The sequence below is a fragment of the Rhipicephalus microplus genome, chromosome 4 (genome assembly GCF_043290135.1).
Source record: "Rhipicephalus microplus isolate Deutch F79 chromosome 4, USDA_Rmic, whole genome shotgun sequence".
In the NCBI taxonomy this organism is placed as follows: domain Eukaryota; kingdom Metazoa; phylum Arthropoda; class Arachnida; order Ixodida; family Ixodidae; genus Rhipicephalus; species Rhipicephalus microplus.
The window spans coordinates 80,639,121-80,663,453 of record NC_134703.1 but is presented as its reverse complement, the minus strand read 5'-3'; the positions used below and the strand labels follow the sequence as shown (position 1 = coordinate 80,663,453).

Here is a 24,333-nt window from a genome sequence, read left to right as displayed (position 1 = left end):
AGCTATTGTTCTTCGCGTAACTCACCCAGCAGTCCATGCTTCTCAAGTGTCTTCCTTTCACTGTTCCCTCTTGCAAATCTAAAAGCACGAGTTGGGCTTCTTGGTTCATAAATCTGGCACACTATAGTAATAGACACTCGAAGTGGACGAAAGGAACACAAACTGTGACAACAATACACTCGCCGTCGTTCTGTTCCTTCCTCCCGTTGTTTGTTTTTGCACTGGGGTGTGCAGATCTGCCTATAGCAAATAATCAATGTGAAGTTAGTGTTATAATAATTTAAACATATAGAACTCGATAGCGATTCGTATTTAGTATGAGAGCTCAAGACTAGCTTTACTGCGATATTCAGAGCCTTCACTGCCAAATAAAGCGGCTAGAGTTGTGAACGTTTAGAGATGAAGCGCGTACTTTAGTTTCATCTTTGGTACAATTTCGCTGCTTACGTCAATCGTGACGTCACGTAGCATTTGACACGCCCTCTCTAAAAGTCAAACGACGACAGCGATCTAGAGCTTGCAAGAAACGGCTGTTCGAGCTTGAACGATTGATCACCCCTCGTTGACGGCCTCTGTGTAGTTAAAAGTGAAGCAATGTCCGTGTCGCTGGCGGGTTGCGCGCAGCAAAAGCCAGCAGATATAAACCAAAAACGCAAAATCGATCCCCGATAGACGACTTCTCGGGCCAAAGTTTTGACGAAAGTGGCATCTTAGTGCGCTATACGCGAAGCTTTGTCTGTCACAGATAAGCTCTACGTATTCTCACTAACCGGCACTCAAAAAACGACTTGCAGAGCCACGGCGAGTCATTTACGGTAACACACTGAGCCAGTCATCTTCCGCTCGGATTCAATGTAATACTCTTAAGTAAACTTTATATTTTAACTTTGTTTCGCACGCTGTACAGCTGCGTCGTTGTTATTTACGCATGTATACTGGACTCATACTCCTGTTATGGTCGCTCAAATTTAGTCGGAAACTCCTCTCGGCGAGCGTAGATCCTACACGTCGGCTGAAGGAAAAGTGTAGAGCCTTGCCAGAAGCTCTAATCGCACTGTATACAGTGCGAAAACTCCAAACAATTTGAATGAGAAAGACAGCGAGTTGTGTACACCTTTTAAGTAAAGACTGTAGTGAAAGTACTGCATTATTATAAATTAATCATGTTCTGCGCGTGTAGTAGTACTGACGGATTCAAAGTCGGCGCTACAACGACTGCACCGTGGCCTAGCCAAATCATAATTCAAAAGGCAACGTTTGATGGTCATTAACCATCTGATCCGCAAGAGCTCCAAAGTTTTAGTGAATCCCATCCCCCACGGAAAGGCTATTGTCACGCAAATTGCAGACCGGTGTTGCAAAATACGTGCTTTTAAATCTTATCATATCGACAACGGTGTAATACGCTATTACTTAGGGTTATCAACAATATTCCACATGAAGCATGTGGGATCCACAAACTTGCTATATAACAAGCGACACTGTTGTACCACACGTGAAGTGACTCAGTGTACACTTCAGCTTCGTCATCCAAGACTGTCTTGGGCAACGCGCTTCTCCTTTCTGGGCCTTCTGCAGTCGCATCGTCGACATTAGCCGTTTTATTTAAATTTGACCGAACTTAGGCAACGAAAGAGACGCGATTTTCAGCAGCATACAAAGGGGTTGTAATTGGCGCCGCACATTTGAAGATGTCATCTTTCCTGAAGGGCCTGCAGCAATGAAGATCACTGTACAACTATTTCCGATGGCCTTCCTGCGCGACACTGGGCTTTTTTTAACCGTTGTGACCGATGCCTACGGATTGGGAGATGCTCAGCCGTAACAGCTTTCTGCTACGTAAGCCAGGCTAACCCCGTCTACTGCAAAGTCAGAACCCCTATGACTACCACCATCACCACCACGTTAGAGTTGTGGCTCGAACACTTACAAAAAACAAGCAGTTGGGTGGGAACTAATCATAACACTGTGTTCATTCCAGTTTTTTTCATTCTGTTCGTGGGTGTTCCTACAATTAGTTTATTCTCCTGTGAATTATGACACGTTTGATGCTTTAAAACGTCAATTCGACTGAAAGGAAAAATTGTGCTATGTGGTAATTGCGCTCCACTTAATCTCAACGAGAACCTTAGCAGCAAAAATAAATATAAAACGGATGAATACGTAATATATGCAATAAACTGTGCCAATTTAACAGCTTGCTTGAATGACGATGAACGATGTTGACGCATAATTCTCACTTGTACTTCAAAATTAGCCCGTTAAGGCAGATTTTACTTTACAGAGTACACTTCCTTTTTGAGCAATAAAAAGTACACAAGAGAATATTATGATTTTGCTCATCGGAATTTCGGACGCTGGAGGTTGTAGGCAGATAATCCGAACTTGGCATACTGGCTCTGTTTTTTTTTTCTATTAGTCGTTAACCTCTAGAAGAACAAAAACCCGTCAAAAGTACGTGGTCAGTGCTTCTTTTTCTAAATTTAACTCAGGTTGTAGTTCACACTGGTTGGATATGAATTCCTTGTGCTTCAGCAGGAACAAAATAATCCCTGTGGAGCACCGTGTAGAGAAAGCATAGACTTGATCTGAGGTGTAATAAATTGTGGTTGTGCTTTCCATGGCAAAATTGGAGTTCTTAAGTGCAGACATGTGCCTCTTGACGGGTGGCGCCCAGAGATTGAACCAGCTATTTTAACACGATAGGGTTTAAGAGCTCGTTTCGCAGAAATTCCGGTGTTGGCGTCAGCGTCGGCATCGGTGTCAGCATGGGGTCGTTAGTTGTGAGCGAAAAATCATCTTGTGCGTGACCGAAAAGTCGAGACCGATACAAATAAAATAAATAATAAACATTTTCTAGTCCATGTGAGGATCGAACAAAGGATCGATCAAAGGACCGAACACCTGTGGCAAGCAGGTGTTCTGCTGCACAGCCACGTGTTCCGTGTTGCTTTATTTTTTTCTTGGGGTTTATATCCAAAATAACTTCCACTGCTTGAAAATGCCGTGAAAATCATGTTCATTCTTTACAAACGCGACACGCGCTTTGTGTATAGTCTTCACAATATAACACGTAATATCACAGCAATATGTCATGGCACAAGCGTAGATTGAAATTGGGTGTCAGAACTTGTGATTACCCAAACGCCTTCATGGTTTAAAGCCGTCCACTCATTAGAAAAGGCACATGTGTTACTGCACGTATTCTCGTTAGACCACGTAGTTGGTGCATAGTAACATCGAAAAGATTTCACGCGCACAAATTCTTGTGGTTCGAAGCATGCTGCCTATTGCACAGAATGCACTCATATGTGAAAGCTTCGCTGACGCAAGCCACTTTCAAGTTTATTGATTACGTGTAAACTTGTCGAATAACATCATAAAATAAAAAAGTATGCACGAAGTGTTTGAAGTACGAATTAGGGAGAGGATATCGCAATCGCGTTGAGCTCCTAAGGGCGAAACATAAGGGTCCCCTTTCTTTCTTTTTGCGTTATCTGAGACTGACGAGCTGCATCAGATGCCGCTGTGAAATACAAGAGACCATTAGTGTCTTTGTTGTCCCTTCTGACCCTAAGATAAAAACTCAGGAGGAGGTGGGGCCTGACGATGGTATGACTGGATGCCCTCTACCAAAAATTAAAGAAACGGGGAATGAAAGGAATGTGGGAAATACAGTTTCTGTTTTGATCTAGGAAACAAGTTTTGTTTCGCAACGGATAAATACGAAAGCATAGTTGCTATGCTGGCAAACAACAACACAGTGCAGTATGTATGCTCTGAAACTACGAGGCCATCCACTGAGAAGAAAAAAAAGAGAAGTGTCATTTTTACCTCCGTTCAGCATCTGTAACAATGACATTAAAGAGACTGAGCTCTGCGATAGTGCTGGGAATAACTATGAAATTTTTATCACTGAGAAAAAGTGATACCGGCTCCTATTTATCTGGATGATACAAATTGACGCAGACAACGCACTGAATGTTTCAACAGATTCTTTACGCGTTCACGATTGTCCTGTAGTCGCTTGATAGCAAGACACTCTCTGGGCCTTGTACCACACAGAAGTACCAAAAGATCACCAGCTTCCGTTCTGCTTGCTATCCCTCTATCCGTACGGACATTGTCATAAGGAGCTTGTAAAACAAACAGGTCTGCCACAATACATCGAAATGGTGTTGCAGAAAGCGTGGCGTTACGGCTTCCACAAAGTGCTGGTGCTTAAATCACTTCCATAAAGGCCAAGATGAATTTGTTATTCTGTTGACAAGGGTTTAGTGTGCTGTCCATTCTTGCATCAGACCAGCTTTACTATTGCTATGTCGAAAGCCCAGCGTATACTTTCTAAAGTACAGTATCATAACTTCTGACGAAAATATTGAAACGGTATGAAAATTTCCACGGGCTGCTTTCTACTTAATTTAATTAAATCTCAATAAACTTCAACCAGTACTTCTTGCAGGGGCCTTCATGGGCTAAGCCATGCATATTTTCCTTGCATGACCATGTAGATATTTGTAAACAATGCCCGATGTTATCACACACCTAAATTCAAGAGAAACCACTATACTTCACTGAAGTGAGTGAGCGTCGTGCGACGTCATGCTGTTGTGGCTACAATAGTGGCAACAATAGATGAGATACCTGAGAACAAGTGTCACTTTGTGCGTCCCCGAACGTGATCCCTGCACAATAAAACACTGCACAGGGATATTTCCCCGCATGAGTGCAAGCAAACTCTCAACGCGAAGCACACAGTCCTCCACCAGAACGAGTTGCATACATTGAAAAGAGTTTCGCATGCATACGATATGCTAGGCAGTCTACGTGCTCTGCAGTACTTTCAATCCCCTATTATCCTCGTGATTTTGAGCACAACGGATAATGAATATCTTATCGTACGTGTGCTGCTGCTTCTTCTTGTTACCATTAAATAGTACTGCTGCACTTTATATATGAAGACAGATATCGCTGGATCCACGAGTTCTTTCAAGTCATCTTGTGGCACCATCACTGCGTCCTTCAGTAACTGCTAATTACGTCAAAGCTATTAAGAGCTCATCAAAGGGCCGTCGTTATAATTTGTTATCAATTTCTGTGTGGATATCACTACCCTTGTTCCTTGAATGTAACGCGTCTTGAAACCACGGTGTAAGAATATTTTTCTTGATGAGTGCTTGAAATTCATTAAGACCCATATACAAAATCACAGTTCAATCTATTTTTAAGGTGAACACTTTCTCTTCTGGGACTCGATAATGAGTCTTTTTTGCTGCCTCGGCTTCATGAAGTTTGTGTGCCTCTATGAGATCAGATGAAATAACTTTATTGAGTGCCCTGCGAATCGGTAGGATGGGCCTGAATTCCACCTAGGCTTTGGCCAAGGGTTGCTGGTCCTTGGCGGCTTTCTCGGCTCACGGGTCGGTCGAGATTTCATGCTCAGGTCTGAGCTGAGCAACGCTGACTCCCAGTGCGTGCAGAGCCTGTCGTTGTATAAGGCTGCATGCATCACGGCTATTGTTAATAACGCCTGGACATCCGTCCCTAAGGGATATGCTCTAGGGGGGCCTGTATAGGGTCGCAATGACTGCACTTGTCTGTCGTATGAAAATCTGGGTGTATTATGGGCGTGACAGTGGGACTCGGGTAGGATCGTGTTTGTAACAGCTGTCTTTCGATTGACTCGAGTCAGAAATTTTTAGTTGTTTTTTTACCATTCTTTTGGACTCTAACTACGCCAGATTTTTCAATTGATGAGGTATACAAGCATTTTGCCTTAATAAGTTTTGTCTTTGAGTAGAGAATATGCAGAACAGCGTGGTGCATAATCAAAGGAGAGATGTAGATATTTCTATCCGCAGTCAAGAGCCTGACGGAATGTCGTCAGCTCGGGAGCAATTGTAGTGAAATAAAAGAGAATCACCGACCAATTTTTTTTGCCTATTATCATGGTCATTGTTTATATTTTATTCGACTATATTTTGTTCCTTGTGTAAGACAGTAGTCACGTTTCACCGTAGGCACATAAATTAGTGATCAAGGCCTCGTTCTAGTGCACATTACTCCTAACATAGCCGTTGTTGTCTGGATGCAAGGTAGAGAAAACAGCTTGGACTTTTGAGGGCATACGGGTGCAGGCATTCATTGCGCCGAATCATGACGTAAACTCCTCAGAAACACACTAGTTTATCCAGAACAAAGATACCGTAGCAACATAAAGCGATTTCAGCGGAAATCCCATCATAGTACAGTCATGTGAGCCCACCCAAAATTTAAACACAGATTATATCACTTCATATTCCCCCGCCCCTGTAGCGTTCTCAGCAAACAAGCCTTACAAGAACAGTCGCATAAAATAACCATATCACCTGCTTTCAGTGCAGCAAAAACGATGAACGCGATAGGAAGAACATTGCGACATCTGACAGGTAATGTAACACAATTATTGGTGACTGTATACTGAGAGAGAGAGAAGTAAACGTTTATTTCGAAACAGTGTTCCGAGCAATGCCCGATGTCACCGTGAGGTGGGAGGGCTCCTTAGTCCAGGAACCCTCTGGCTTCTACTGCCCTCTTGGCCCTGGCGACGAGTTGTTGTTGCTCTTCCAGGTCCTCGAGGGCGAGCTTCGCCTCCCACGTTTCGGTTAGGTGTTCGTTCGTCCGTCCTGCTTCGTTATCAGTCGTGTGTTGTTGCAAATTACGTCTGGTAATACACTGGCATGCAAGAAGCAAGTGCGCCAGGGTGTCCGGTACGTTGCAAAGCGGACACATAGAGCTATATCTCGTTGGGTAGAGAAGGTGCATTAGGGCCCCATGTGTGTATGTGCTGCTTTGCAGGCGTCTCAGTATTACGCTTTCCTCTTTTGTAAGTTTTGGGTGTGGTGGAGGGTATACTCATCGCTCCAGCCTGTAATGTTGGAGTAACGACGAGTAGGTGTTTTGAACAACTTCCGTCTCTTCAACGACGGGTCGAATGTCCTGTGGGCAGGGGGCAGCCCGGCTGACGTGCTCGCGGGCAGCGGCGTGGGCCGCTTCATTTCCCTGCAGACCCTCGTGTCCTGGCACCCATAATACACAAGTGTATGGGAGTGGAGTGCTTCGCCGTTTCAAAATATTGATGGCATTGGCTGAGATACGGCCCTTAGCAAAATTCCTGCAGGCGGCTTGTGAGTCGGTGAAAATCACCGCGGCGTCTGTACATGTTGTGGTTGCTAGGGCGATCGCCGATTTTTCTGCAGCGTCTGAATTGAGTGCGTTGACCGTGGCTGACGCTAATTCTCGGCCTTGAGAATCGACGACGCTGACAGCGTACGCGTTTCTATGCGGATACTTGGCTGCGTCAGTGTAGCGGGCGTCCGGGTCTTGCTTGAACTTTCGTCGAATAGCTTTAGCTCTAGCCTCGCGTCTACTTTTGTGGAAAGTAGGATGCATGTTGCGTGGAATAGGTGCGATGGACAGCGACTCTCTAATGTACAGCGGGATGCGCTTTTTCCGGTCTGCATCGGCGATGAACGTGTCGCTGTAGTTGAGGTACCGGAGCACCGACCTCCCCGTAGGCGTCAGCTTGAGCCTCTCCAGCTGACTATTCCTATGCGCTTCAGTGAGCTCTTGCCACGTGTTGTGGACGCCCATCTTTAGGAGACGTGTGGTAGAGGCCATTGGCGGAAGTCCCAGGGCAACTTTAGTGGCCTTTCTTATCATGATATTAAGTTTTTCAATTTCAGCGGTTTTCAACTTTAGGTACGGCGTGCCGTACGTAATGCGGCTGGTGAACAGAGCTTGCATTATACGTAGAGTGTCATGCTCTTTGAGTCCGTTTCGTTGATTCGCGATCCTCTTGACGAGGTGCGTGAGTTGTGATAGTGTTCGTTGGAGTCTCGGTATGGTGGCAGCTCCCGATCCATCCTTGTAGATGTGAACTCCAAGCACTCGCAGGGTCTCGACTTTTGGAATTAAGGTCCCTTTCAGCGTTACGCTAGGGTCGGTCTCGTCGTATAGAGGGGGTCTGCCTCTTGTTCTCACTTTGAGGACGAGGTGCTCGGATTTCTCGGGGGCACAGTAGAGACCGCAGTCTCTGAGATACCGTTCGATAGCATCTACGGCGGTTTGTAGGCACGTCTCTTGTCTCCCAGTGTTCGAAGCCCTGGTCCAGAGCGTGATGTCATCAGCGTAGATCGCGTGCCGTAAATCAGGTATTTTGTCGAGAATTTTTGGCAGATTGATCATAGTCACATTGAAAAGTAACGGCGAGATGACCGAACCCTGCGGCGTTCCTTTTTTCGGTAGTTGGAAGCTTTTGCTGCGGATGTTGCATATGCCCACAGTTGCTGTACGGTCTGTCAGGAAGTTTCTGACATACGTGTAGGTTCTAATGCCGCAGCCAACACCTTCGAGGTTGTTGAGGATCGCGTCGTGGCTGACGTTATCGAAGGCCGCCTTGACGTCAACTCCGAGTATGGAGTACTTACTTCGATGGGTGAGGTGATCAAGGAGGTCTTCTTTGAGTAGTAAGAGCACGTCGTGCGTCGAAAGATGCTGCCTGAAGCCAAACATGGTGTCCGGTAGGTGTCCACTATCTTCCAGGTACTGGGTTAAGCGGTCGTGCACCATGTGTTCGAACAGCTTTCCCACGCACGAGGTGAGAGAAATCGGGCGTAGGTTCTCGATGCCGAGTGGTTTGTTAGGCTTAGGGATCATGGTGATTTCCGAGTGCTTCCATACCGCAGGTAGCTCTCCTTTATCCCAGCAGTCGTTCTAATAACGGAGAAGAGCCGTGGTGGCCTGGTGCGGTAGGTTGCATAAGTGCTTGTTGACAATCCTGTCTATTCCGGGGCTGGTATTTCTTCTCAACTTCGTTAGGGCTGTGTGCAGCTCAGCCAGGCTGAAGGGCCGGTCGAGTTCAGTGTTTGGTGCGCCAGCGTATTCTTAGGTGTGAATTGAAGCCCTAGTGGGTGCATCGCCACAGAGCTTCTTTTGTAATTCTTCTAGGAGGTGTTCTTCTGTACCGGCGTAGTTTCGAATAAGCCTCTGAAGGTGCTGCTTCTGTGCTGCTTTGGAGGGTTGCGTGGCTAGAAGTGTGCGTAGCAGATGCCAGGTTTTCTTGGTGCTCAGAGTCCCCTGCAGCTTGTCACAGAAAGCATGCCAGTTCTGCCTGGCCAATCGGTTCGCATAATCTTGAGCTTGCTCGGTGAGGAGAGAAATGCGTTTCCGTAACTTTCTGTTTAGTTTTTGTCACTTCCACCGTTTTAGAAGTCCTCTTCTAGCCTCCCAAAGGTGGAGGAGATGTGCGTCGACGGCGGGTGTATCGACGTCAAGCTGTATGTCCTTAGTGTAGCGTTCGGCTATTTTGAGCACATTCTTAAACCAGTCTTCAATGTCGATTATGGTGGTTTCAACGTCGAGGTCATTCCTAAAGGATTGCCATTCCGTTAACCGCGATATTCCAGTCTTGGTCTGTTTACGAGTGTGCGCTACGGAGAGTTGGATGATGTGATGATCACTACCTAAAGTTTCCGGTAGCACACTCCACTCTGCCCTAGTGACGTTCGCCGTAAATGTAAGATCTGGATTTGTATCCCTGGAGACGCTGTTCCCGATTCTCGTCTTCTGAAGAGGGTCGTTCCACAGGGTTAGTCTGTGATGTTGAGCAGTATCGTGCACTCTAGAACCCTTCCTCGTGGTGATATGATAGCCCCATGCCGTGTGAGAGGCGTTAAAGTCTCCTATTATTATGATCTGGTGGCCATTTGTGCGCTTCCTGATTTCTCGTATTAAGTGATGGAAGTCTGGTAGTTGGTCTCGTGGGGGGCTGTATATATTGGTTATGAAAAGACTTTGCTGCGTCTTTCGTTCCGGCAGAATCTCTATTAGGGTATGCTCTAATTGAGTGTCCTCGATTTCGTGTTATTGCGTTGAAAGTGCTTTCTTGACAAGTATGGCAGTTCGATGGGTTTGTGCGCAGGTCGTGTAGCCTTGCAGTCGTACGTTCTGCGTGTTGGTTTCCTGAAGTGCAATGATGTCTGGTTGGTTAAGCTTGATGAATTCTTGTAGGCTTGCGTGTCGAGGGCGGTATGACCGACAGTTCCATTGCCATATGCGTAAAGTTGAATGCTGGTTCTTATACTTATGGTTAGGGACTGCCATCTTCAATCGATTCGATGTCACGCCTGCCATCGCGACTCGGCTAGACTGAGCGAGAGGCATTGTGACTGTTCGCTCGTGCCTTCTTCCGAGTCATTTGGCGTGGGTTGTTCAAGCTGTCGAACTGTGCCATGATTACGTAAGTTTTCTTCACGTGTGCGATGAAATTGTTGACTTGCGCAGCAATCCCATCAATTTTGGCATTAAGCGTAGTGATCTTGTGTTCAAACATTGAGGCTGTTTTTTCTATTGCAGACTGGACAATCTTTTCCATCGTGGCGTGCATGCTATTCATGAAAGACTCTTCGAATATCGTGCACCTTGCGTTCACTAGGGCTTGGACGCCTACCTTGGTCAGCGTCGTTGCCGGCTCTGTGCTTGAGTTTGCTTGTTCTTGATACTGTTGTTCTGCATTGTCCGAATGTCCTTGCTGATGCGTGCACTTTTCAAGTAGTTTGTCAATGAGCTCTTGTTCTCGTTTTTGACTCTGAAGCAGTTTATGAGACTTTGTTGGCTTTGCAGTTGGCTGTGCTGATTCTGGAGCTTTTCTTGCTGGTTTTTCAGTCTATCTCCGAGACCATGTATGGATGAGGTGTCCGACTTCGAGGAGGTTAAGCTGCTGCGGTCATTAGATCCACTTGCCATGGCAGCGTAGCTCGCACGTTTAACGGAACGCGAGCGCGTGTGAGAGCGGGAGCGTGAACTGGAACGCAGTATTTATTTGGATCTACTGCGCGCAGAGACGGAACGCGTGCGAGAGTGGGAGCGCGAACTCGAACGAAATTTTGACTTGGAACTGCTGCGCGTGGAGACGCGGCCCTCATTGTTACTGTTAGAGGTAGCGGCCGATATGCTAACCTCAGGGAACTCTTCTCCGCTGGCGTTCCAGTTGTTGTCTATTTCTTGAAGCCTGTTGAGGCGCTGTTGTCTTACGTTGAAGGGTGGTGGACTTGGCTTTAGTCTCCTTTTGCATTCTTTACTTGCTGTTTCGTGTCCTTCCCCGCAAATCTTGCAGATGGGTGCGCATTCATGTCGCTGCGTTTGTCCGGCCTTGCCACATTTCTAGCAGAAATCCGGGATAGGTTTCGGACAGACGTCTTGGCGGTGACCCGTATTGCCACAAGCTCGGCAATACTGCACTGACTTACGATATGGTCTGCAGCGGAAGTCTACGCTCTGGAAAATTATGTAGTAGGGAACGTGCGGTCCTTCAAAGAAGACGACTGCCGCGGTCGATTGACCTAGCATTCGGGCATGAAGAACTGTGTATCTTGCCGGTGCGCGAATTCCAGCCATGAGTTCTGCGGTGCTCGTACCGGGTATCAAGCCGCTGATGACGCCTCTGGAGACATCGTCCGGTGTTCTGATGTTGCCGTTCACAGTGTAAAAATTTCCTCCAAGCTGTATTTTTTGGATGCTTACCAGCTTCTTGGCGTCTTCTTTGGCGGCGGTGCTTGCGATGATTAGGTTTTCCATTCTCTGGACTTGTACGCGTACCTTGTCGTTAAAGTCTTGCTGTGATAGTCCACTCACTCTGCCGATGGCATGCGTGACAGCGACGGTGTTCCATTTGGCGAGGTCAAGACCTGCTTGCGAGCGGTAGACGATCTTGAAGTCATCGAGCGGCAGAGGTGGCATCTTGGGCCGGCGTTGTTGCTGCGTTGGTGATGACTTTAGCGTCTGCTCATTGATAGGTGGCTGCTCTGTGGGTTGGTTGGCCGGTGACCTTGGATTGGCGACAGCCTTCTTGTCTTTCTTATTTCTCGTGATCCAAGCGCTTTCCGTTGCAATTGTTCTGCCACTGCCAGCGTCATAGGTCCACAAATTTTCTGTTGTTTTGTATGCGTCCACTTGGTCAGTTTGCATTTTATTTTCTTCGTCTTGCTGGTTTCTTTGCATTTCGCTTGCTGCGGCTGCGTCTATGCTCATTCTAAGCTTTTCGCCACGGTGAGCGCGAGCGCTCGTGCCGTGCCGTCAGGAACGCCTGAGCGCGTTGTGCACGCGCCGCGCGGCTTTGCCCAGGAACGAACTTGGCGTTAGGCTTAATAAACTGGACGCGCGCTTGTCGGGAATTAAGTCTTATATCTTGAGACAGAATGCACTCACCCAAAAGAAGCAGGTGTCCGCCGATTCCTCGTGTCTTGGCGGCTGAGGCTGTGAAACTCTTCGGTTCGTCACTGGCCTTGTTTCGGGTTAAAAAGCACGAAAAGCAGGAGCCCATGCGAGACGTGTCTGGTCTATACGGCCCCCTAGCGGTGGATCCACTGTATACTGAAACTAAGTTTTTTGCAAAAGTACTGCTTTTGTGAAGCGCTGATAAGGGTTGTCAAAGTATCAATTGCGGCAATATCACCATGGGAAATCTTGCAATTCAAGGCGGCATTACCGTTATTGTGAAGGTCACGGCGATGACCTCGTCAAATTAAGACTAATTGTACTTGTTTCACAAGTGCAGCAATGTCAGTCATGTGGTAAGCAATACAGAGTGAAGTGATGCCATCAATATACGTATCCATCTGCTAATGGTGTGCAAGCACGACGTCGACTAGCTTAAGCCGGCCTATGTAAACCTAAGGCATGGAGCTTCTAGCCTATGTCACTTAAATGCGTTTGCTGCGTTCAAGAATTCATTACCGTTGTACCAACCCTCACGTTACCTTCACCAGGAGGCTTTACTCTACTTAATACCCCGGAAGTTCATAGGACGGCGCGTCCTTATTCAGTCGTCGCTCCTGAATCAGCACTGAAGTAAATATACAAGCAGCCAACAGGCAACAGGTCAATGCATGCCACACATTGCATCGTTCTAGCGACAAAAAAAAAAACGCGTCTGAACTGAGAAAGGCTGAGTGTGAGAGAACTCGGGGACGACTTCACAAGGGCGAATTAACAAGCGTCCACCTCGCCGCGAGGAAACCCCGCTGCCGACTGTCGCGCCGGCAGGCGCGTAGTGCGATCACAATGTGCCCTCGCTTCCGCTTGTCAGGGCGAGCCCGGACGGTGCAGCTCTGTCATAAGTGCGAATCGTGAGCGGCGCGCGCGCCTCCGCAGCACGTGGCCGAGACGGCTGCGTTACAAAACTCGCAGTACACGTCATCGAAAGAGGCGTCAGAGGCCCCACTGGGTGGGCGAGGATTACAGGTTGAAACGTAGTGAAGGAAACGGGTGAGAGACCGCCGTAACCGTGGAACGCGAAAGGCGAGTGCCAAGTATTGCTTACGCAACGAGGCACGCAGCCCGACTTGGCATCTCTCCTCCTTTTGACTCCGTGGTTCAAACCAGCTATGTTAAGCTCGCATGCGCTCTCTCTCTGGCTTTCACAAACCTCGCGACGTTCTCTCCGCGCACTGTGACGTGTATGTTTCCTTCTCGACTCGGTTTCGTCACAGAATACCTAGCGGGCTTCGTTCTCGTCGGACGCTTTGCGCTGGCGGAAGTCAGCACGCGACTCCGTACACGCAGTGTGGGAACAGCGAACGTCACGTTCAGAGGCGCTTCGGGGCAAGTGCGCTGGGTGCTAGCACTGCAAACAGCGGGGTGGTCCCCCCAGTATTCGTCGTAGCCTAGGGAAGCGATTCGTAAAGCAGCCATGCAGATACGCTACTTAGACGAGTCAACGCTCGATGAGCGCAGTATATCTCTTTTAATCCCTGCTACGGATTGCAAGGCTGCTCGGGACGAACTCGCCGACGGAGCAACGTGGAAGGCTGCGATGATCGCCGGACAAAAAAGTTTGATGTCGTTCCTATCTATTCTATTAATTGGAGAGTGCAGTAGTAGATTGACCGTAGTGAGTGCAAGTTTAGAAAACAATAATTCAATTCACACTCGGCAACATTCGCATAACCGTGCTTTATTTTTCCTTGCAATTTGTCCGTACTTTTAACAGCAATCTTGGCGCATCATCTATCGTTTGCTAAAAGATGGTTTAGGACGTTTTTTTTTTAATCGCCATTTCAGCTTACATAAATAGTTATGAATGTCGCAGTTCAGCCAATTATTTTAGGTCATCGAATAATTCTATCTGCAGTTTTTTATCTCTCTCTATCATCGACATATGAATCTATTTCGTAAACTCACTATTTATGTCCACTTTAAGTGCTGCTGAAGCACAATTTCAGATAGATGTTCGCTTTTCTTCTGAAAACTTTGTTTTTATGGAGCATGTCTTACTTCTGACCTCCCATGGATGTGTGGTTAAGATTGAAACACACTTGCAGTTCGCTTGGGCAACGTGTGCTTCCAATTTCACTCTGTTGTTTTCACGTAACACTCCAAGAAAAAAAAGAAAGAGCCTTTTGACTCTTTTTTGCCAGTCCTAACATATGACGTCTATGACTCCTTTAAAAGAGACGTGTTAACTCTCTTTTAGGTTTCATGACTCCAGACGTGACTGCCAAAATCTCTAAAAGGAGTTCACATTTACATTTAAAACGAGTTATATACATGGCAAGCGGGGGCTATCCAAAAAAAAAATTTGCTCTTCTGCACTCTTAGAGCACACTTATGAGCACAATCCTGTACGGCAAGTTATCTTTTCACCCACTTTTCTTTCTTCTAATTTACATTACAATTGGCATAATAACTTCCCCTATACTTTCCTCGGCATGATTGTCTGTTAGATCTCATTAATATTGTGTAAACACGAAAAAACGAGCCCTCAAGTATACACTTGTTTCCCTTACTCATTAACGAGGGTCTCGTACTGGCAGACTTGGTGCCTCTAGGTTGTATACAAGGGACCATCAGTCAGCTGCCAGTTAGTAATAAGTTCACGTGCTACGTGACGCCAAACAGGCTCATAAAGAGTGTGCGACACTCGACGCCATGGCTACTAGTGGCGCTGACTGACACTTCCACGTTTAAATTGACATAGATACCCAATAAAGCGGCTGGAGGATAGCTGTCGTGGTAGCTCAGTGGTAGAGCATCGAACGCGTTATTCGAAGGTCGCAGGGTCGGATCCTGCCCACGGCAAGTTATCTGTTCACCCACTTTTCTTTCTTCTCATTTACATTACAATTGGCATAATAACTTCTCCTATACTTTCCTCGGCATTATTGTCTGTTAGATCTCATTATTAGTGTGTAAACACGACGAAAAAACGAGCCCTTAAGTATACACTTGTTTCCTTTATATATATATATATATATATATATATATATATATATATATATATATATATATATATATATATATATATATATATATATATATATATATATATATATATATATATATATATATATATATATATATATTATGCCAATGGAGTGTCTGCGAATCTAAAACACACGTAAAATATATACCAGGAAATTACGCAGGGTAGATTTATCCTTGCTAAATTGCCCTCAACTTGTTAAGCACTAACACCGATCGAGGCACTTTTTTGCACAGTTCGAGAGCAATAACTGAAAACTTGAGCAGCGTGGACGCATGATTATGCAAAAATGTATGAGTATGTGCATTTGATATGACTTATTTTATCTGCGGTACATAGCTTCACATCCTACACATTTGAAGTGGGATAGTGTTTAAAAATGTCTCCCTGTGTGACTTCTCCTGAACTTCAACCATGAGTGATAGTCCCTCCCGTGAACGTTAATTAACGATTATTGTAAGTTCTTCCCTCGTAGATATGTAGTGAAGAGGCATTTTATGCGTTTAACACGTCTATTCTGCACTCGCAACGTTCACTTCCGACTGCGATCGTATGCACCAGGAATATCCTGGCGTTTACTATTTCTAGTATTCAATACTAAGGGCCATTGGCCATTACATAAGGTGACCGTGTTTGGGGAAGTAAAGGGGCAGAGCTCAGGTTACAAAAATCGATTTTTCTTATCACAGCATTAGAATTACGGGAGGAAGCGTAGCAAAGATTAAAGAAAGCGCCCCTTTTACTATCAGCCAGACAGATACATAGCACAAGTAAAGAAAAGTTAACGGGTGCGACGAAATTCGGCATCTTCAGCAATTGGCCATACTTGGAATGTCAGAAAACACTTCTGTCATTTGCTGTTTTTTTTTCTGTTAAGATTTAAAATTAGTCTTTTCGTGAAAGCTATGGTATCATTGAGTGCCGCTACAACACCTGCTATAGCATTTCACTGTTCTATCGCAAGTGAAACAATGGGGGCAATGTAATACTGATTGATTGATATGTGGGGTTTAACGTCCCAAAACCACTATATGATTATGAGAGACGCCGTAGTGGAGGGCTCCGGAAATTTAGACCACCTGGGGTTCTTTAACGTGCACCCAAATCTGAGCACACGGGCCTACAACATTTCCGCCTCGGGCAATGTAATACTAAAATCACTGCTATGCATCAACAAGGCTAGTAGTGGCACGGCCATTTTCAACAAACTGTATCGTGGAACGGGGTAGTTCTTAAAACTACACTAAAGAGACACGTTGCCTTGTTTTAGAGTGACAAACTGCACTCTGAACACTGTAATTCCATTATTTCCATGCGAAGTTTATTATTAGTATAGGAAGTCAAGGTTTACCTATCACTTTTCAATTTCGCGTTGAAATTACCAAGCGTGACGTCAACAATTTCACGTTATGTTTTCCGTATTTTCGCGACGTTAGCTCGGTGAAGTATTCTGAAACTTTGTATGTTGGCTCTGACGGATGACAACGTACTTCATTTCTATAAATTATAAGATACGTAGAACTCGGCAGACATCTTCAAAATTTATGACGTCGTGTTGATTGGAGCGGGAATCTCAACGTGGTGTCTCCACCCACATTTTCTTTATCGCGTTTTTTCTTGCTTACCAAGCGTCATCCCGTGGTAAAGGTGGGGTTTTCAGGAGGGTGAAATCAGAGTTACCTAATACGCTAAAAATAGCTTTTCTTTCAAGTGTCCTTTCAAAACTGCGTACAACAAAAGTACACTATAAAACAACATGCCACTCCACATATCTAATGATGAGAATGCGGCGGTCATGAATTGATTGCATCGAGAAGCGTGGTACCGAAAGGAGATGGATGGCTTGCTTCGACTCGAGTTCAACGTGATGAAACAGGAAGCGTTGTTTTGGGCGCCTTCGATGTGATTAGCTAAAGGGGACGCATATTATTTTCAGTAATAACTTCGTGCACTCTATATTTCAAACTTATTTAAACTTTGGTCAATACTTATAAGTTACACTGCATGGAACATGATCGAATTGTGCCATCAAGCGCACTGGAATTGCGCAAAGTTTGAAGATCACAGCAAACACACTTTCTTGGATGTTTTTCTGGTGTTTTGATATATTGTTTGAAATATATTTTTTTCTATGCTTGAACTCCCGAACGACAGTTCTCCGTGCGTGTTTTTTGGCATTGTTGGCTTTTATTTTGCAGTAGCAACACAAACAAGGCCCAGGCTTCCGCCACCGCCCTCAAAGTTATTCCAGCGAGTTCAAAGGTCTTATAGGAACGCATCCTAGGTGTTGTAAAAATATAAAGTGCGTCCAAGTATGCACATCACGAAGAAAGAGAATAGTAAACTCTGTTTTTTTTTTTTTGCTGATGTACGTGTAGTACAAGTTCATTAACCGCGCGCCTATGTACAGCCCTTCCAAGAAATGAACACTTAAAGCGGAGGTGAAAGCTACGCGGTCATTAACTCAAAACCGGCCCTACAGAGCATGCAGTCAGTCCTTCGATGAGGTTGCCATCAACAGTTAACTTACGAGCTTGTCAAGCTTCTTCACCACGTCACAGAAACAGGTCACGAGGTCAAGTTTCAGTGGCTTCCTTGCCATTGTGGGATCAGTGGCAATGATTCCGCAGACAACGCGGCTCGCACATCGCACCAAGAAGAGCACATCCTTCCGATTCCTTTGTCAAGGACTGACACCGCAAAGCAACTTCATCACCTGGCACGTAGTCTGTGTCTGCTGGAGTGGAACACCCCAAGCATAAGACATACGAGACTCTACCAAATAAACCCTTGACTGGAACTTCGACCTCCATCCAGACTTCGTCCACGTGAAGCTTCGCTTCTTTGTCGCCTTTGGTTGGGGGTCGCCTTCACAACAGCATATACAACCCTCATTGGATTGACCGACATTGCGGAATGTGACGTCTGCTGCACCAAAGAAGACATCGACCATCTGATATGCCATTGCCCTCGATTTGCCTCTGAAAGACAGAAGCTTTCGGATGCATTGCGACAATCGGACGATCGGCCACTCTCTGTGCAGATGCTACTGGAACACCGTCCTCACCTTTCGTCTGCTCAAAAAGCAGTCAAAGCTGTCTTGTGCTTTTTGAGGACTACAGGCCTACGTGATTACCTTTAACTTTTGTGTAGTGCCACCGCTGCATACGCGCCAGCCTCTCTCTTTCTCTTCTTTTTCCTCTCTCTCATCTTTATGCCCCCTTTCCATTCTCCCAGCGTAGGGTAGCAAAGCGGGCATGTGCCTGGTTGACCTCCCTACCTTCTCTCTTGTTCTTCATCTCTAAAGCGGAGGTACATCAGTATTCTGCATTTTCTTTTTGCCATCAAGTACTCGTCGCTTACAATAGTAGGAGTAAAAACGTTTGACTTCCGAGTCCACACACGGCACTTGTAATCGTTCGGTTCGTGAAAAGTTCCCGTTCACTTCCGAGCTCTGCAAAACGGCAAGCAACCAACGCGCATTTTCTTCTGTTACAACGATGAAATCCGTCATTGTTTCGTACGTAAACGAAATAGCAATTCCAGTATCATAGGTGACACAAACAGTCATTATTTTGTGAGTCACATATCAAAAGTTAATAACAACTTTTAGAGGCGTGCGAAAGACACAGGGGCTTCACAAAAAAAGGAATACAGTGAAGAAAATAGTCTGACCTAACGTTTCGACGAGAGTTATTGTCCGCGTGAGGCAATAACTTGCAATAACCATATTTATCCTGACAGCAACCGGCTGCCCTGGCAAAGGGAAGCCTCTCTATCAAATCATTCGCTTGCGAGACATGCCCTGTTCTAGCACTGCATCTTTTATCAATATTAGAAATACAGAAAGCATTTCAAGGTGTTTTGGGAATGGTTGAATGGCAACATTATTAACTCTTACTCTTTTTTTTTTGTAATTACAATGTTACTTCGTATGCTAACGTTACTTGTGTGCATGACACTCCGACTAACGTGAATTATCTGCTGTAGCATCTGTGTTCTGCTATAGATAACCAGAAATTTAAATAACCAAGAATAGATTATTATACTATCCATAATTTTCATTTTTTCCCTGACTTCTTCCCGCTCACATTTAACAATATCAGCTAAAGTGTAGAACCCGTTCAGTGCATTTAAAATGCTTCTCGTTCAGCTGGTGTTTGATGATTTACGGTAGCGATAAGTGGTCTGAGATGAAAGAAACAAACACAACATCAAGTCGTGTTACGTTAAGAGAAATAAGACTGCCATGGCTAACGTAAGACGTGCTAGTGAAAACATATATTTCCGAGCTCGTATATCTTTTATATAACCGCCTGGGCAGCTTCACGACTCAAAGGCCGTGCTGGTAATCTCGAGGTCCTGGGTTCGTTTCTTGACCCCGATTTCCGCATTTCGATTAGTCGAAATGCAAGGCCACCCACGCTCTCAGACTGTTTTTTATTACATGACATTTAATTGATCTTGACGCCTTTTTATAGTATCGGCTACTCCTTTTCATCGTTGATAGAATCTCTGAAAAGCATAGCTATCAAAAAATCATGAGGAGCTGCTAGGTGTTCGCGGTCTCGTTCCTACCAACAGTGCTGGAATATGAAAAAAGTAAGTCGTCTATCCAAACAGGGAGGCCACTTCGTAAAGTTTGACAATTTCAGGTCACCCTGACCAAATGTACGACTGTGTAGCTGCTCAGTCCTGACAGAAAAAAAATATGTAATAATATTAAACATGTAGTTTATCTCCAGTGTGTCAGATGAGACTCATTAAGTTGCTACTTCTAAGTTGTAACGTCAAACTGTCACAGACAACCCACTGATGAGCCGGGGTCCACGCCTGCAATTATCGTGTGTGTGTGTGTGTGTTTGTGTGTGTGTGTGTGTGTGTGTGTGTGTGTGTGTGTGTGTGTGTGTGTGTGTGTGTGTGTGTGTGTGTCTGTGCGTGTGTGTGTTTAACGACTGACTTGTGTTTCCCCAGCATCAGGAAAATGTGTGTTATAGTGTAGATACACCAGCAAACGTGATCGCATCTGGAAATAGAAATACCCCCACGTAAATAACTGAAATGTGTGACTGCGTGAAACGATTAGATTATTAAAACTAAACTTTGTAGAGAAGCTAATTAAATCTAAAACCCTAAATAGGATAGGTACGGCCTAATTGCTGAGTAACATGCAATTTAATGCATAATTCCACTCAATGTCTCCATCACAACCATATTAGAAAGGATATTAAAACAGTCCTGCACTCGCGACTTTTGAAAGCGTTCCTCAAGGGTTGTAGAGTTTTCAGGCTACGTGAAGTATACATGTATAGTAAGAGCTGCAGCAAAATGAAAACGAAACGGGACACGGAGCCAACAAGCTGCAGGATGTACGTCAATAATGCGTAATACTGACGCACCCGACCGAAGGGGCAGAACGCACCGTGAGAGCTGTCAGCACGACACACCCATCGCTCCGAGGCAGATGAATACAATACCCATTGTTTTGGCCCACGTGCAACTGCGGAGTAGTGCAGTCACCACAGTACTGTCGATATAAGCGATTGCGAAATTTAGAATACCGAAAGCAATCTTTTGCTCAAACATTTCGTTTTTTTCTTTTCTTTTGTCATCAGCCAAACTATTAAACTTGCACGCACAAAAAAAATTAGCAGTGATTCGCCGAAGGGGTGCGAAGCCTAAAGGAACTGTGGAGCAGGGCAGACCTCTATGTTTTTCCTCCTTTCTCTCTTTTTTGTTCTCTTTCCCCGTTTCTTCTGTACTTTTATCCCTTTATGTCTGTCCATGTCAATTTTTCTTTCTGTTTTTTTTTCTTCCCTTCTGTGTCTTTATATTTCTCGCTTGCTTCCCTTTCTATTTTTATGCGTGGTTTATGCTGTCCTATTTCCCTAGCCACAGTAGTAATTTCTGCACTTTACATCATCGCTTGGTTAAACTCACTGCGTGCCTTCCTTTTTTCTCGTTTCTCTCTCTGTCTCTTACATCATCGTAAATGCTCACGAAGAACAACAGGAAGAAGACTTCAGTTTTGCGTGAGCACGTGATCAAAATGCTACGGCTGGCTATATGCTACATGTGGACCGTTCGAATCTTTCTTTCATCAAAAATGTTTTCAAAATTTTAATTTTTTTCAGCCACCAGCACAACTAAGTTGCGAACATTACGAAAACTTTGCCCCATATTGTTCACTGACATTCCAGTACAATACGTGACTCCTTTCTGATGTTTTACCACGTCGTTAGTGAGAAAGAGAACAATCGAGAAAGTAGAGCAATGTACGAGCACAAGGGAAGACCACGCACCGGCTCTCTCCTTCTCTACTCACTCGTGTACTCAATCATACAATCGGAAAACTTGGCACTGGGCGCTGACGTGTATGCTATTTCATCGCGTTTTGACGTCTCGGCGCTCTAACTACGCAGTGTCGAATTACCCGCCCATCACGATTTTTCGCCCTACCAAGGGTGAGAAGCCGTACCCGTGAGAAACGCGCACATGCTTACTCACAGGTAAGCCGATGCCACGAAACCACGTGTTCGCCGAATGTTAAACATCGTCGAATGTTAAACGGCGCGATTTGCGTGCCTGAGTCACACGATAACGCGCACTGGCAATACGCGCGGCCAGAGCACGCAGTTTATTGCGAGCCTTTTCAGTGTCGTTATCAACAAGGGGTAGAAACCGAGAGTCTCGCGGTAGCGTCGGTGGGAGCAAGGCGCGGGCACCACTCCAAGTCAGCGTTGCTTCAGCCAGCGCGCATGCTGTCCGAAAAAAGGGCAGAGGAGGCTTCTGCCCAGATTTAAACTCTCTCAAGGCCACGAGTGCACGGCGGCCAGCTGGGGAACACAATGCTAGGGCGACACCGATTGACTGACTACCTGGGACGGGCGATGCCTTTCAGCTGTACCTCATTTGAGATTTCACAAATTTAAAAGGCGAGAAGGAGATCATCGACAGCGGAGCATTAGGGCGTTGGCTGCAGCATCCCTTCATTCCCCTGGGTCATGGGTCACCACGTTTCGTCCACAGTGCAGGCGTTTGCAGTGCCATCGGAGAAGCAGGCAGATCGTATAAGAAGCAAGTGCAACGCGACAGAGTTATAATATTCTCAAATCCCTGCCTGCCCTCAATAAATGCTGGCAACTGCTGAAATCTTTCGGCTCCTAACAACTCCGTCGTTGTGTTTAAAGTCTTCTTGCTTTTTTCCGGTACTCGTATGAAGCCTTCTTATCAATTACAACCTTTTTTGCGGAATTTGCCGATGCATTTCTTCGTGTGAAGTCAGTGGTTCTGTAAGTTTGGTAGCATGACACTCCATCTAACAAAATCGAGACGCTTCTCAGACATTATGACGTTACAATCATGTCTGAAATGTAAGGCGGCTTTGGGACATTAAACCCCACATGTCAATCAATCAATCAAATGTCAGAGAAGAGTCCGGCAATTTAGTTGCCTATTTAGCTCAGCATGCCTAGCTCACCAAGAGACTAGCAAATGCTGGCGACTGAAAGTAAACGCCGATCAACCAAATCGATTGGTGAAGTTCAGTCAATTGGTGAAATTAATCTTCAACGTATAGATGAAATCGGCGGTGGGAGGAATGTAGGAGAAAAAAAACGACTCATGATTTGTTGTTTTTGCTGCTACATTATGCATAAGCATAAAGTCACTCGTCCAAGAAATTTTTTTAACACGATGAGCAACTCTTAGCTGCAAACGCCCACTTCCGTTTGCAGCTAAGAGTGAACTCTGCTGGACATGCAGACGGTGCACAGCGAAGATGTCTGAAGGCACTGATGAAAAGTCCGTCAGAAATGTCTGGCTTCTTGTGGTATGACTTCAGCGCTTCCTGCAAAATGATCTTACTGCGGAAAGGCTCCTTGTCCTATGCTGCTGTTATCGCGTAGATCTTTGTCCTAACTCGCCCAATGTCAATGCCAGACATCGTCGCCTTAGCAACGATACTGCATTTACTTGCGGCCTAGTTCGTCGCGTTTCACAATATCTCACGCGGTGGCGCCATCGCTCGACCGTTACGCTGTCAAGGGCACCTCGAATATCTTCGGGTGCACTGTTACACATGGTGTCTCTATGAATTATCTCTGCGTACTCGTAATTATTTATCACAGCCTCGGAACTTACAGACCCCGTGTTACCTCGAGGCGGATCATATGTCACCTTGGTTTGAAGCACGTCTTGTCAACTGCTCTTTAATAGGCGTCCTTAGCCCTTGTTTGTGGTAAGGCTTGCAAAAAAATGCAATGGGGTTTTCTTTGCTTCAATTAGTCGGAAGCACACTAACAATGCTGCAAGCGCTTACTCCAACCTATAATGTCTCACGTTGCTCCCGGATAGGGGCGGCCAGTACACAAGGGCCACTTGCATACATATATATACATGTACACTTTGTATGGAAACTGTATATTTGTCTGAGAAGATGAATACACCTAAATTATAAAACATTTAAACGTACGCTTGAACAGCAGATAGGACAAAAAATGTAGTTGAAACAGAAAAGGGACGAATGTCAGTTGTTTTCCGTAAATTGTTTTCTCACATTTTGCACATGTGTGCCTCGCTGTAAGTGTCCTTGGTGCTGAAAAATTGAACACTGGTTCAAATCTTGCTGTGATGTGTGATGTCCTACTGCTTTAATTGTCTCACCTATTGCTCATCAGAGCAGTTAAAGAAAGAAAAAAGGAAAAAAGGAAGACAGAAAGAGAAAACAAAACAAAGAAAGAAAGGAAAGAGTAGGAAAGAAAGAAAGAAAGGAAAAAAGAAAGTGAACGAAAAGAGATAAAAGAAGAAAGAAAGATAAAGAAGTGAACATGCTTTTCGTTGCTGATACTGAATGATGTTTTAGTGCTTATATGTACGCAGAACTATAACTGCGTGCATGTGGACGCTGAATTGCAATTAGGACTCCGGTGAGTCCACTGTACATTGCCAAGCTATCTTTACTTGTTTCAGTGCAATATGTTTTTAGTTGTTCATTTCTTACTTTGGGAAACCTCTTTTTTTTCTTTTTTGCA

The 24,333-nt window shown here is 45.2% G+C and overlaps 2 protein-coding genes across 4 annotated transcripts in view; one reads left to right on the top strand and one right to left on the bottom strand.

Annotated features, from left to right (window-relative positions):
• The window catches only part of LOC119172129 (uncharacterized), a 108,763-nt gene extending 95,790 nt beyond the window's left edge, over window positions 1-12,973 (bottom strand). Inside the window, exon 1 of the mRNA XM_075893079.1 lies at window positions 12,247-12,973. Coding sequence (XP_075749194.1) covers window positions 12,247-12,361 — 115 coding nt within the window. The 5' untranslated portion in view covers window positions 12,362-12,973. The remainder of the gene's footprint in view (window positions 1-12,246) is intronic.
• Window positions 1-24,333, top strand: part of LOC119172127 (facilitated trehalose transporter Tret1) — a 50,560-nt gene that overhangs the window by 19,976 nt on the left and 6,251 nt on the right. Inside the window, exon 1 of one of the 3 annotated variants that reach the window (XM_037423131.2) lies at window positions 13,504-13,871. The exons of the other annotated variants lie outside the window; for them this stretch is intronic. Within the exon in view, the coding sequence (XP_037279028.1) occupies window positions 13,730-13,871 (142 nt within the window). The 5' untranslated portion in view covers window positions 13,504-13,729. Of the gene's footprint in view, window positions 1-13,503; window positions 13,872-24,333 lie in introns of those variants that run through there. 3 annotated transcript variants of the gene reach the window in all.